This window comes from Nicotiana tomentosiformis, chromosome 1 (assembly GCF_000390325.3).
Source record: "Nicotiana tomentosiformis chromosome 1, ASM39032v3, whole genome shotgun sequence".
Lineage (NCBI taxonomy): Eukaryota > Viridiplantae > Streptophyta > Magnoliopsida > Solanales > Solanaceae > Nicotiana > Nicotiana tomentosiformis.
In genome coordinates, this window is record NC_090812.1 from 45,858,858 (window position 1) to 45,873,269 (window position 14,412).

At 33.6% G+C, this 14,412-nt stretch overlaps 1 protein-coding gene across 2 annotated transcripts; it reads left to right on the forward strand.

Annotated features, from left to right (window-relative positions):
• The first annotated feature begins 3,648 nt into the window (after positions 1-3,648).
• LOC104118220 (wax ester synthase/diacylglycerol acyltransferase 5-like) lies at positions 3,649-7,744 on the forward strand. Of its 2 annotated transcripts, none has more exons than XM_009629426.4 (7): positions 3,649-3,948; positions 4,349-4,972; positions 5,864-5,930; positions 6,313-6,401; positions 6,578-6,787; positions 7,086-7,223; positions 7,385-7,744. In XM_009629426.4, exons 1-7 carry the CDS (start codon positions 3,706-3,708, stop codon positions 7,385-7,387), a joined length of 1,374 nt encoding a protein of 457 aa, XP_009627721.1. In that variant the 5' UTR covers positions 3,649-3,705; the 3' UTR covers positions 7,388-7,744. The 2 variants fall into 2 exon arrangements, with proteins under 2 accessions (XP_009627721.1, XP_009627720.1); XM_009629425.4 differs by having other exon boundaries at positions 7,359-7,704.
• Positions 7,745-14,412: the final 6,668 nt, after the last annotated feature.

Sequence of the window (14,412 nt, forward strand, 5' to 3'; positions counted from 1 at the left end):
AAAATCAAAAATTGTATTTACCAATACAAAATTTTGGAGACCTATCCGTTATTAATAGAATTCAACCACCAAAACCTAAACCTAAACCTAAACCTAAACCTAAACCTAAACAAAGGTCAAATAAGTATTCTTTATATGGTTTACTCAAGTCTGATAAATATAAGGTTAAGACAATGAGATAAAATTTATGTAGGGCACTGCCACTATATGACAGAAGTTAAAACTTTTTTTTATCCAAAATATGTATAGGCGGATGGATAAAGACAAGTTTTGATAATTAATTGTGGTCATGTAGAAGAGTAATTGTTGCATGAAGGAGTGTAATGGTGCATGGAGGAGTGAAATTGACTACTAGGAAGTGTAATGGTTGTATGAAGGAGTGGAAGCGGCTACTGGAAAGTGTAATGGACGCATGGAGGAGTAAAAGTGGTTGCTCGGAAGTATAATGTCCGCATGGAGGAGTGGAGGTGGCTACTGAGAAGTGTAATGGTTGCATAGGGTCTTTGAATCATTTTATTATGTCTTTGAATCAATTTTTTTACTTAAATGATCGTTTGATGCCAGTTAACAAAAAAGTCAAATTGTCTTCAAAAGTGCAATTGTTCATTTGATGCCTAATGCAATGAAAGAAATAAGAGCAGTATTTGTAAAGATTAATTAAGTTCTCTAAATGTGGTCAATGTTTTTCCAAATAAAGATAGCACAATGAACTTATGGCATCAACTTTGGACAGTAGAAAAATATATTGTCAAGAAATATGTAAAAAACTTGAAGATAGTTGAGAATAGAAGAAGTACTTATGCAGCAAACTTTTCAATTAAGATCCAACAATATAGACACAATATTCAGTTCATAAGGGGAAATATAGTTTTATTAATAATCAAACTGAACAATTTTTTGATATCTTCAACCTTACAAACATTCCAGCTAAAAACACAGATGAAATAACACTTGTTCCATTGTCACCTTCAACCCCTACACCACTTTCATCTACAAACGAACTTGAAGATGGTTCTTCACTGTCAGCATTTGCTTCTTGAAATTCATTGAATGCTGTTATGGGTTCACCATAAGATTTGTAAGACTGGAAGATGCTTCCTTTGAAACCTATAACTATAGGAGAACACTCACACCAAAAGTTGTATAATCTGGGCTTTTTACCACGAAATACCACATGCACCTTCGATGCCGATATATTATCAGCTTGAGAACTTTTTCTGAACTAATTGAATGCTGCTATGACTTCATCATACGATTTAAAAATCTTGAAGATGCTACCCTTGACATCAGTAATCATAGGATCACACTGACGCCAAGAGTTGTATAATCCATGCCTCTTACCACGAAATACAACATAGACTCTCGAAGCATTATTCCTTTTCTTGTCCCCGATTTCTTAATCTAACCTTTAACTCTAAAAGAAAGATAAAAGATGAAGAAGGAGAAAATAAAGATAGGAAAATGGTGGCCGAAAAAGCTTCTTAGGTGAAGCACTATATATTTAAGAGTTTAGGGTTAGAAAGTGATCAATGCAAGATGAGTGTAGTAGTTGAAATGTATACGGAGTCTTCTCGAAGCTTTCTAAGTCTTGTAAGGCTCCTCTATCTATATATAGAGAGGTCGTATTTCCTCTAGTATACTATGTGTATATTTCAATGTATTTTGTTTAGTATAATATGTGTATATGTGTATTGAGTACTTTATGAAAAATGATGTAGCCATGCATGTGTATGTGAAAGAAGCCTAGGGAATGTAATACAATTAAAATAATGAGAAAGAGTTGTATGAAAAAATTAAATTAAAATAAAAAATTGCTAAAGGGTATAGATGGAAAACAAAAATGCATAATTACCCATTATGCCCTCAAAAGCCATGCGAAGTTACCATAATACCCCTATTCTAGACATTTGGGCCATTATTAGTGTGGCCAAATATATTTTTTGTTTAATTTTTACCATACAAATATCACGACTCTACAAAACCGTTGTCCCTTAAACTTTTATGACCATACGTTTCAAAAAGTTTCTTAAAAAAAAGGTGAACAATTTCCTCAACAGTCAGCATCAACTCTCACTGTGTTTTAATCAGAGCGCAAATGGCACGAGGATAACGTTGAACTTAAATTAAAGGTTTAAGTACACCAACCACTCACTTTTAAATGCTGATTTAACACGTTTATTCCATTTCAGATAGGCATGAGGATTTAAGAGGTAAGTTTATATTATCACTGCTCATCATTCTTTTATATGACTCTTGATGACTTTTTTAGTATATTAAAATTTTCAACTATATACTTATGATCTAAGCTCCAGATAACAAGTGCAAATGCAAAACTGTTGATTATGTTTATTTGCCTTGAAGAGCAATAAACAGATCGGAAAAGGGCCACAATGCCCATAGCCAATTAAAATTGGTATAAAAATGTTCTCCGACTATATATTGAGCCAAAAATATTGCTGCTACTTTTTTGTGCCAAAAGAAATGCCCTAAAAACTAACAAACCATTTAAGACAAAATAGAAAAAGGCCAAAACTGTCCCTGATCTATCTGATTTGGTTTAAAAAGCCCTCTGTTAACTACCTATCAAATATGACTCACCGGTCTATAAAGATTCAACTACCCATAAGATCCACATTAAAACTTAATAATAAAATTCGACATCTGGTGTCTTTCTTTCTTTTCCAATGAGTTTTATCATTCTTTTGGTATATTCTTATTATGAAATTTAATTTATGGTTATTATGTCTGATGAACTCTAGAACTATTTAAATTCACTAGACTGGCTCACCTACGGTTCCAAAATTGCATACTTATCCAATAATTATAATTCAAAACAAGAGAACTATCAAATTTAACTACAGTGCAGAGGCTAAATTTGATGCTAAGAACTGAAAAATTCACTAAAGTTTAATGCTGAAAATATTAAACACACCTCAAGCGCGCAGATAATGTAAGAAGTTAATATGTACTCTGCACACAAAAAATGCAACCAAACAGTACAACATACCTAGCATGTCTATTGTACCTAGTTTAAAATAAATACAAAATAACTTTTTTGGACATATAATTTTCCAAAAAGAAGATAAAACTCATTGGAAAAGACGGAAGGAGATTAGATATGGATTTTAGTATTAAATTTGGATTTGGATCTTTGGAGATGGGTATTCATATATATATATATATATATATATATATATGGTTAATTAACGAAGGGCATTTTTAAATTCAATATACCAGGGCAATTTTGGCCTTTTCCAATTTTATTTAAATGGTCAGTTAGTGTTTAAGGGTATTTTTAAGGCAAAAGAAAACTGCGGGGTATTTAACTCAATAGGTGGACTAAGGGTATATAGTCCAATAGGTCAGGGTAGTTTAGGCCCTATTCCCTAAATAAAATAGGTAGCTTATAGATAGCTGTCAATTTGGTAGTAACTATTTCCTTTCTTCATGTGAGTGAAGTCAGTAATCCAATTTACCCCTTTAAACATTTCACTAAAAGTAGTCTAAATTACTGTGTCTAGACTTCCAAAACTAGATTATCAAGACAGTTGTGTGCTTTCAATGATGAAAGCTTCGTCGTACGGTTGAAATCTATCTGTGCACCCAATAAAGCTTTGGTTCTTCTCTATATAATTGGAGCCTTTTATCAGCAATATTTGCTTCGTAGATAAATAAGTCAACATCACTTAATATTTGTTCTAAGATATGGAGCGTGGTGAAAACAATATGGTTGTCATGAAACCTATACGAACAACAAAGAAATTAGATGAAAATGGAGGAGAAGAAGAAGCATTACTTATGAGTCCAACCTCTCGAATGTTTCATGAACCAAACTACAATCTTTACATCTTAGCAATCATGGGTTGGAAAGTACCAATTAATGTTGATGCCATGAAAGCTGAAATTCAAGGCAAGTTGCTTAAACATCCGCGGTTTTCGAGTTTGCAGGTAATTAACTCAATGGTGCATTGGAATACCTATTAATTAGTTAGAATTAATAATAAGGTACATACATATAGAAAAGATGTTTGAGACATATTGGGTCATCATTAATTTATAAGTAACTTGGCATTGTCTTAGCCAGCTTACAGCTTATGGAGGAAAATATTCCATATCTCATGTACGTAGTTTTGGGTATATGGCACTTAATTTAGATAAAATTGTATGTATAACAGCTTTTACACTATAAATTAATTATAGTACGTAGCAAGTTAATAAAAAATTAGACTAACTCACATTTCATATAAAGACAATTTCTCGTAATTATGTTTAATACCACAGTAGTGTAAAGTCTATACAAGTTTTGAATAAAATCTGATGCTTTTAGTTTGTGTTGTAACATCAACAGGTTATTGATGAGAGTGATGACAGCCGAAAGATGAAATGGGTTCCCACGACAGTCAATATAGATGATCATGTTACAGTCCCTGACCTTATTAAATCAAACCCCAATAATATGGATACGGACAAGTTGGTAGAAGAGTATATATCAAACCTAAGCACGGCCAATATTGACATGTCGAAACCTCTATGGGATCTTCACATCCTTAACGCGAAAACCTCCCATGCCGAGGCTACTTGTATTTTCCGTCTTCATCATTCTCTTGGCGATGGAGTTTCCCTTGTTTCGCTTTTACTCTCTTGTTTTCGGAAAAGTTCGGATCCTACTTCTTTGCCCACACTCCTGGTTTCTTCTTCTTCATCTTCCAAGGGCAAATCAAATTTATCAAACAACAGAACAAGTATTCGGTCTTTGATGTGGCAGTACCTCGTAAAGTTGTGGTCGTGCATCCGACTTTTGTTCAATACAGTTGTTGATGTTTTGTTGTTTGTAGCGACTGCTCTCTTCTTGAAAGACTCTCAGTCACCTTTCACAGTTGCACAAGGATTTAAGTCGTCTACTCGTCGGAGATTTATCTATCGGACTGTTAGCTTGAACGACATTAAATTCATAAAGAATTTAACGAACTCTGTAAGTACAGTATATTATAAACCTAAAATCCAAGGTTGGACAGCATTAATCCCTTTTCATGGATTTAATCTCGTCAGAGAAACTTTATTTTATTTCGTAATTGCTTTTAATATTCTCTTTTTATTGATTTCTTAAACTAGGAAAGCACATCCGATTGAACAAATAGAGTTCTTGTCCTACATGCCGTAATAAGCTAAACCAGATTTTTAGCTTGTCGAGGCGTGAGGGTATACAAGATTCATAAAAAGATTGAAATTAAACTAGGATAATGTCATTTCTTGTTAGCTCCTTAGCTTGAAAGAGATTTAAACTATATGCAATGTTAATTAGCAACTATATTAGAGGTCCAGCTCAGATCATGACACTTCCTTATATCATCTTTTTGCGTATTAAATTTGATCGACAAACTTACTAGTGCTAGACCCAAACCCACTTAATTACTAATCGAATTGTAACCATAGACAGAGATATTTGCTTGCATGAAATCTTGTGTACAGGTTCTTTTGTGGACGCTGACCTTAGGCTATACCCTGCTCAGATGTAACTTTCTGATATGTTATGAAAGCCCAGAACATACTGGGAACCTTATTTAAAACAAAAAGTAGTAATAACTTAGTATTGCAAACATTCTACATATCTGATGAAAAATATTTTCTGATAACTAAACACTAGCAAATCTTGACCTTCTAACGAAAAAGTATTTTCCAACAAGAAAATGAATTTCGTATTATTATAAACACACTTGTCTAGTAGAATTTTCCTTCAGATGGGCTGGATTTGTGTGTATTTCTCTATCTTTTCACCTGTTTATGCTAATTTGAACTTTTTTTCACTGTTGTTGCCTTTATCTCTGACCTAAGCTCTTCTTTATTTTTGCTATTGTGAATTTAGACTGTTAATGACGTTATTATGGGGATAACACAAGCAGCTCTGTCTCGTTATATCCACCGAAGATACGGTATTTAAACTTCTCATCGTGTACTTGTAAAGAATTTTGATACGCAATTTTTACATGGAAGTACCACAATAACATACTGTTAAGGGCGTATAGGTATTTCATCACAAACATCAACCAAGGAAACAAGTGAATAAATAGAAATAGAATTTTTTTGCCCTCATAATCTATGAATTAATCATGTTAGGTGCAACTCATATGGTTCCTTTTGCAAAGGAATTACTCTTTTTTTTTTCTTTTGGCTAATGAATTAAAATAGAAAGTCATATTTTTTTTGGGGGGAGGGGGATATAAAAGTCATATATCTGTGGTTGTGTGTAACAATGACATAAAGACCATGCTGCCTAACTTTTATTGTGTTTATTCTTAACATGACCATATCTAGAAATTGAAGGGAAGAGGAAGTTTTCACCACAAAAAATGAGATGCAGAGCCAGTGTTGTAGTGAATCTGAGACCAGCTTTAGGAGTCCAAGTGAGTATTTCTTCATCTACCGCATGTAAAACCGAAAATCATCCAAGGTTACTTATAGTTAGTATTCACAAGATATTGATGCAATAATATTTTGCTTAAAGATTGATAACTGTGTTACTACTATGGCAAACATATGTGCCTAATTATCAATTGATTTCACATGATTGTTATGGCAGGCTATAGCTGAAATGATTGAGAAGAATGCTGTAGTGATACAAGGAAATTGTTTTGGCTTTTACATAATTCCCTTATCTATATCCCAATTAGATAATCCTCTCGACTATGTTCGCAAAGCTAAGACAACAATGGATCGAACGAAGCATTCGCTTGGGTCTCTATGCACCTTTTATCTCTCACAACTCATAATCAAGTTATTTGGATTTAAGGTAGTACTCCATTCTTTTTCTTTACATCTTAAAAAGAATTATGAGAAAATGACATTGTATAGCCGCCCTCAAAATATAGCCGAAAAAAATATATATTTTTTGTGTATATATACATTCTGTATGTTATATACAAAAATTATATACTTTTCGGCTACCGAATGTAAATAGTTTCTGGCGCGAGCTAAAAGTGAAAAAAGCCCTAAAATTATCAATCAAAATAGAGATGTTTTTTAATTGTCGTTGAAACTTGAAATCTAGACCTAACTCGTTTTTTGCTTAATTATTGCTTCGCACATAGGGTGCGACAACTCTTGCTGCAAGAGTTCTATCTCATACGACAATATTCTTTTCAAACGTAGCCGGTCCGCTAGAAGAAGTTTCTTGCTCAGGCCACCCATTGACATTCATTGCTCCAACATGTTATGGACAACCCACTGTAAGTTTCTTCAATTAATCAAGCAACTGTTTTTCAATCACAAACTAGTTGAGATCAGTTATATAATTGAAAAACAAAACTACTCAAGTCAACATTCGCTAAATTCAAATGCATATTGATGGTTCATGGGTGTAGTTATGCCAAGAAGTTAACATTTGCAGTAGCAGTTGATGAAGGAATAATTCCAGATCCGAACCAACTTGGAGATGATTTTGTCGAATCATTCAGGCTTATCAAAGAGGATGCCCTCTCAAAATTCAGAACCAAAGTTGGCTAGCTTACACATTTAAGAACTCAATGAATCTTAAGATTTAGTCCTTATTTGATGATTCATGCATTTATCATATGTATCCCTTATTGCTCAAATTATTATATTTGGTTGTTGTTGTTGTGACGTTGATAAGCTTTGTACTTGTATACCAATATTATTGTCAAGAAGATTTTTCCTTATATAGGATATAAAGAAAATATTATATTTTGTTAATGTTGTTGTGACGTTGATAAGCATTGTACTTGTGTACCAATATTATTGTCAATAAAATTCTGTTTTTAGGAACTATTTTTTCATGTTATTTTATAATATATGTTCTCTAGAACACTACTTCACTATAGCATCCAAAAAGTATCGCAACAAACAAGACTGTTATAACTGTATAAGATTAAAAACTAAGAATCGTAACATTTGAGTCTATAAAACCACAAGATCAAACTAAGGATATGTTCTCTTGTTAAATATTTTTTATTCATAGAAAAGGCCTCTTTCTGCCCACAGAGGTGGATCTAGAATTTGAAATTTATAGGAACTATATAGTAATTTTAAATTAATATATAATAATAATTGGGTTCACAATTATATATTTATAGATATTTAGTAAATATTTTAATACAAATACATGATCTACACAAAAATTACTGGATTTCCAAAAATCTATTTACTATACTCTAGATCCGCCATTGTCAACACATCATTCTTGATAAACTGTAGAGATTGTTCAAGGTCGTCCATCAATTGATATGGATCAGGAATTATGCTTCCGTCTACTGATAGAACTATAATCATCTTGTTTATAATATGAATTTTTACCTTCCTATACACTATTTGAAACTTTATTACCCCCTACTCAAGTTTCAATTTAATTACATAGGCATATACAATTTATCAATTCTATACACTTTAGGAATTAAATAAGTATCCCTTTTATATTAGGAATTGAATAAGAAATCAATTATTTTCCATCCTTATTCTCTCCCCCTCCTGCGCTCTCTCTCCCCGTCTCTCTCTCTCTCTCTCTCTCTCTCTCTCTCTCTCTCTCAATCTCCCATTCTCTGTTCTTTTCCCAATTTTTCTTCCTCTGATGTCCTCTATTTTTTATCCTTTTATGTTGTATATATTTTTAATGGAATTTATCAATGGATTTCAATCGTTTTACTATAGAGTTTTAACTTAGCAATTTTCTTTCATGTTGCACAATTGGTGTTCAAATTGAAATTGTCAATCAATAAATTTTGAAGGTGTTTGATTCTCCACCATTGACAGCTATTAAAAAATTTTGAAGCTTTGAATTCGAATTTGGGTTTTCAATAATCATTATTTGTTTTGATTGGGTGTTGTTGCAAACTATTGAAAACATTGTTTGGAGTTTATATCTCAATTTTGAGGGTGTTTGGTGAAGATTAGACTTGATTTTGGCTGAATTTCAGATTGAAACTCGATGAAGAAGAAGAAGAAGAAAAAGAAAAAGAAGAAGAAGAAGAAGACGACATGGCATACAATATACTAACGAAGTTGTAGTAAAGTTGTAGTATACAACAACAACAATAACAACAACCCAGTATAATCCCACTAGTGGGGTCTGGGGAGGGTAGTGTGTACGCAGACCTTACCCCTATCCTGGAGTAGAGAGGCTATTTCCGATAGACCCTCGGCTCTCTCCCTCCAAGAATTCCCCACCTTGCTCTTGGGGTGACTCGAACTCACAACCTCTTGGTTAGAAGTGGAGGGTGCTCACCACTATAGCAACCCAGTCTTATCTAAAGTTGTAGTATAATTGTATATAAATTGTATTCTCTTTATAGTGTAACGACCCGACCGGTCGTTTTGAGTATTACAACCTCGTCTCCCTATTTACTGCTCAAATTGTGCTTTTCAGTTGTTATTTGACTTGCCGAGGTAATTGGTCCGGGTCCGGTGAGGTTTGAAACACTTAGTTCCAAGGTTTAGAACTTAAGTTAAAAAGGGTGACCGAATGTTGACTTATGTGTAACGACCCCCGGAGAACTTTTGCTATAAAAATTAAGGTTTTATGGTGTCGAGGAAGATTAATTAGTCCACACTTGCTCGCCGTGGCTGGGACTTTTTGGGTTGAACAATGCGTCGATGAGTAAAGGAAAACTTTTTACCGAAAAAGGTCATTTCTGCGTCCCACTCTACGGTCGCAAAATCACTTTGCGGACCGCATAATGGCCGCAGAGTGAATCAGGAATGGGGCAAGTATGGACGAAAGTCTGCAGCGCATTATGCGACCGCAGATCAGTTCTGTGATGCATTATGCGATCGCAGAATAGGTATGCGGATCGCATAACGACCGCAGACTAAGGCAGCGTTGCCCAGTTCCGGAGGCCATTTTTGTGACCTATTATGCGGGCCACAAGAGCATTATGCCGTCGCATATGCAACCGCAAAGTGTGTTTCAGAGCTTTATTTTTTTTATTTTATAAACCTGACCCCATTCTTATAAAACACTATTGGGGGTCATTTTGAAGGGTTTCATCTGATATTTTAGAGAGAGGTGAGAGCATCTTAGAGAGAGAAAGTAAAGACCTAGTCATCTGTCCATCAATTCTTGTTCAAGGTTTGAAGATTTCACAAGGATCTTGCTAGGGCTTCAAAGAGGTAAGAATTTCTAACACTAGTCTTCAATTTCGAGTTTGGGTAAAGATTGGTCATTGGGAGTATGATTCTTGGGTGTGAGAGTATTATTTATATATACACATACCAATAAGGTTTGTGAAAAGATTGTTGAGTTCAAATGGGTAAAGATTGTGTTGAAAATGGTAGAAATCTTCCAAGATTTTAATTGAAGATTTGAGGGTCGAGTTGATGCCGGAATTGTGTGAAATTTATATGGTTGGACTCGTGGTTGGATGAGCGCTCATATTTTGTAACTTTTGTCGAGTTCTGAGACATGAGGCCCACGGGCAATGTTTGAGTTAAATTTCAGATTTTATTGAAAAAATTAGTATTTCCTTATGGAATTAATTATAATAATTGGTATTGACTGAATCAAATTAATTGTGGCTAGATTCGAGGCTTTCAGAGACCAATTCTCGTGGCAATCATAGCAAAATGAAGAATTACACGGTTTGAGGTAAGTAACAATTCTAAATTTGGTCCTGAGGGTATGAAACCCCGGATTATGTGTTATGTGATTAGTTTTGAGGTGACGCACATACTAGGTGACGGGCGTGTGGGCATGCACCGTAGAAATTTTGACTTGGTCAATTCCATGGATCTGTGTAGTTGAATAAGTTGTTGTTACCCGTATATTTTTCCACGTATTAGGGAAATTGAACTATAAATCATGTTTAAACCATGTGTTGACACTATTGGGACCCACAGAGGTCGTGTACATGTTGAATTATCTATTAAATTACTATTTTATACTCATTCGCGATTTTACTTGCATATTACATCTAAGTCTCTCTTGTTCATTATTGATGCATCATATCACTGTTGTTGGGCTGCTTATCATGCTTTCTGAGAGCCCGAGAGATTGGAGAGGTTGATGACTGAGTGAGCCCTAGGGCCTAATTGTGAGGATATTTATGGGATCGGACTGCACGCCGCAACATATTTTATTGATTTATGCCATGATTGGCTTGTTATAGCGCTTGGACTGAAGGAGCCCCTCTGGAGTATGTACATACCCCCAGTGAGTGCAGGTACCTACTGAGTGCGAGTGCCGAGTGCCGAGTACCGAGTGTTGAGTGATTGAGAGAAATGAGTGACGGTGAGGAATGAGTGATTGTGAGGAAATAGTGACTATGAGGTTGGAGTGAATGGCAGGACTGAGTGACTATTACTCTGAGAGGATGCATTGATTTTATTATTGGTGCATTTTAGCTGGCATATATCACTGTTTTGGAAATTTCTGAAAGATACTATCTTCTGTTTCAGTCGAAGTTGATATAGAATTACTGTGGAATTTCAAATGTTGAACTTGAGATCATGCCTACCCTTTTTGTGTTAAAAATTATTATATTTGGACTTAGCTAAACTCGTCACTACTTTCAGTCCTAATTTATTATTGTTACTTACTGAGTTGGTTGTACTCATACTACACCCTGCACTTCGTGTGCAGATCCAGGTGATCCCGGACACAACAAGTGTTGATTCTTTTGCACAGTTGATTTTTCGGAGATTTAGAGGTAGCTGCCGTATTTCACAGACCTTGTCTCTCCTTTCCTATCTCCTTGTTTACTGTATTTGGTCTCAGACTATTATAGATCGTATTTTCCAGACTTATAATGTATAGATGCTCATGTACTCAGTGACACCGGGTTTTGGGAGTGTATTTATATCTAGTATTTGTGAGATTTTCTCTTAAACTCAATTATTATATTTTTTCATATTTAAAAAAAATTGTGGGTTATTGATGTTGTCGGCTTGCCTTGTATTGAGATAGGCACCATCACGACAGGTGAGATTTCGGGTCGTGACATGTAGTTATATATTTTTTTTATTTGAATATTGTATTAAAGTCAAACAATAGTTGTATAATGTATGAATCGTTGTATACAATTTGTATTTAAGTTATCAATACAATCATTTTACATAAAGTTATTGATATGTATCAAAATTGTACTAAGAGAGTAAGTTTTGATTGAAATTTTAGAGAAGAAGAAGCACACACCACAGATAAAAATATATACAAATCAGATACAAAATATATACAAAAATATATTGTATAAAATTTATATTTAAGTTGTATGATATTGTAGTTGTATATAACTGGGTAGAAATAATGTATGAAAGTTGTAGATAAGTTATAAATAAGTTGTATAATATATAATTAGTTGTATGAATTTTGTTTTACTATGTATAAATCAGATACAAAATATACAAAAGACATATTGTATAAAATTTGTATAAAAATTGTATTTATGTTGTATGAAATTGTAGTTATATTTAATTGGGTAGAAATAATATATGAAAGTTGTAGATAAGTTGTAAATAAGTAATTCCCAACTTAATTCTCTCATTCTCTCTTACTTCTTATGGTATAGGAATCCTCTTTGCTGATGCTTCTACAACAATGATTTTTTTTTCAAGCTTTGGGAATAGGCGAGGCTGAATGTATTTAATCATGTCATTGAAAATGATCAAACTCTCTCAATTATTTTTGCCTTTTAGCCTGAAAAAATACATAGTTCTTCTACCAATTAATGCATTACCCTTTCTATCTCCCCTTGGTTGGAATTTTCCTCTATATATTTATATTTCTCTTCTGCTATTTCCCTTCCAGATCCTTCATCCTTATTAAAACTAAATACACTATTCTTCCTTCTTTGCAAACAATGTTAGGTGAAGACAATAGCAGCAGAAACGGAAAAGCAAAGACGCCTACTCATTTACTAGCTTTCATCGTCGTTTTCAACATTCATGTGGTTGAGTAGAATTGTAGGGTCGCTTTGTAGAAAATGAAGAAAAACGACCCTACACTTCTCTCAACTACACGAATATCAGAAATGCTTGCCGTTAATGGTCCGTTTCTACTCTTGTGTCTGTATGTCTCTGTTTCATGAATGACTAACTATATAGGTCTTTGTGTGTGTGTGTTTCCCCTGAAATATATGTGTGTTTACTCAATTTTCATTATCTTTATGATTCAATATAATGTCTACTCTATGTATATGTACTTATATAGAGAACACACAGTTTGTTGAATCACAAAGATAATGGAAATTAAAAAAAATTCAAGGAAAAGAAAAACATGCAAATACACAAGAAATAGTGTCAATTAAGTAGTAACCAGTAAAATTTCATACTTTAAATATCCAATAAAATAGGCTCCGTGAGATCAAAGGAAAGATGACATTCAAAGCTCAAAATTTAATATCACCTGAAGATCCATCTATTCTCATATTTTATGTTAGAGACTTTATAATACAATTTTTAAGGATTAAAAAAAAAACTGAAACAATTAGCAAACAAAGATCTGGAGAGAAGAGGGGAGAGAGGAGAGAAAAAAGGAAAAGGGTATAACTAAATCCCTTGATTGAAGGCACTAATAATGGATTGAGAGCTTTTTAAGGTGGATTGTATATATTTTGTAGCTAAAACGTGTTTAGGCAGGGTAAATACAAAAACTTGGACATCTTTCATAATAAGCTTTCAAATAGTGTATAGGAACGAAAAAATTCCTTTATAATATCTTTGGCAATTAATCATCAATGCCTGAAATTTAAATATGGAGTTAATACGTAAAGATAAAAATAATAAACAAATAGTTGGCTATATTTAATATTTACTTTTTCTAGCCGGTATACATAGATTACATTAATTATACATAATTTTACGTCTATTAAATAGGAATTAATAGATATATTCACGAGCTTTTTTTCGTTTAAGAGATTAGATGACCGGCTATTTGTGTTAATTCTTCACTAATGTGTAGATTATAAAAGAACACCCAATGAAGCAAAGTTTCTTGCAAAATGGTTGAGTGCCAATTCGGAGATGGAAAATGTGTAGATTGAAAGAATGCAGTAAATTTGAAAGCTTCAGGGAAAATCTTTGTTTCTGTATATTCATTGATCATTGTACACCGGTATTTATACAAGTAGTACTGCCTCACTATCTTATGTGTATTTCCTATTGGCTTCTTCCATAACTAACTTTACAATTGTAGCTGGAGAAAAATACAAAATAATGGACTATACAAGTATACAAAAAATAGAACTATCCAGATGGAAATTTAGGCAACATTATTCCCAAATATTGTCCCTTTGATCGTATGCTTATCAATGTCCACATGTGGTGCCACGTTTCTTTCACTTGGATCAAACATATTTGGGCCTAGATTCAACTTTGTATGAATTTGATCCATTATACATTTGGGCCTAGGTTTGTCATCAGAACCTTTAGAGCGATTTCCAAAAATAAGCCCATTATTATTTCCAATACCGC

What these genes read in the sequence shown, in the direction of transcription:
- LOC104118220 (XM_009629425.4), top strand. Translation starts at nt 3,706, where the DNA reads ATGGAGCGTGGTGAAAACAATATGGTTGTCATGAAACCTATACGAACA. An exon ending in TAAAGAATTTAACGAACTCT is followed by an intron (nt 4,973 to 5,863) that starts GTAAGTACAGTA and finishes TTGTGAATTTAG; the next exon opens with ACTGTTAATGACGTTATTAT. An exon ending in TTATATCCACCGAAGATACG is followed by an intron (nt 5,931 to 6,312) that starts GTATTTAAACTT and finishes GACCATATCTAG; the next exon opens with AAATTGAAGGGAAGAGGAAG.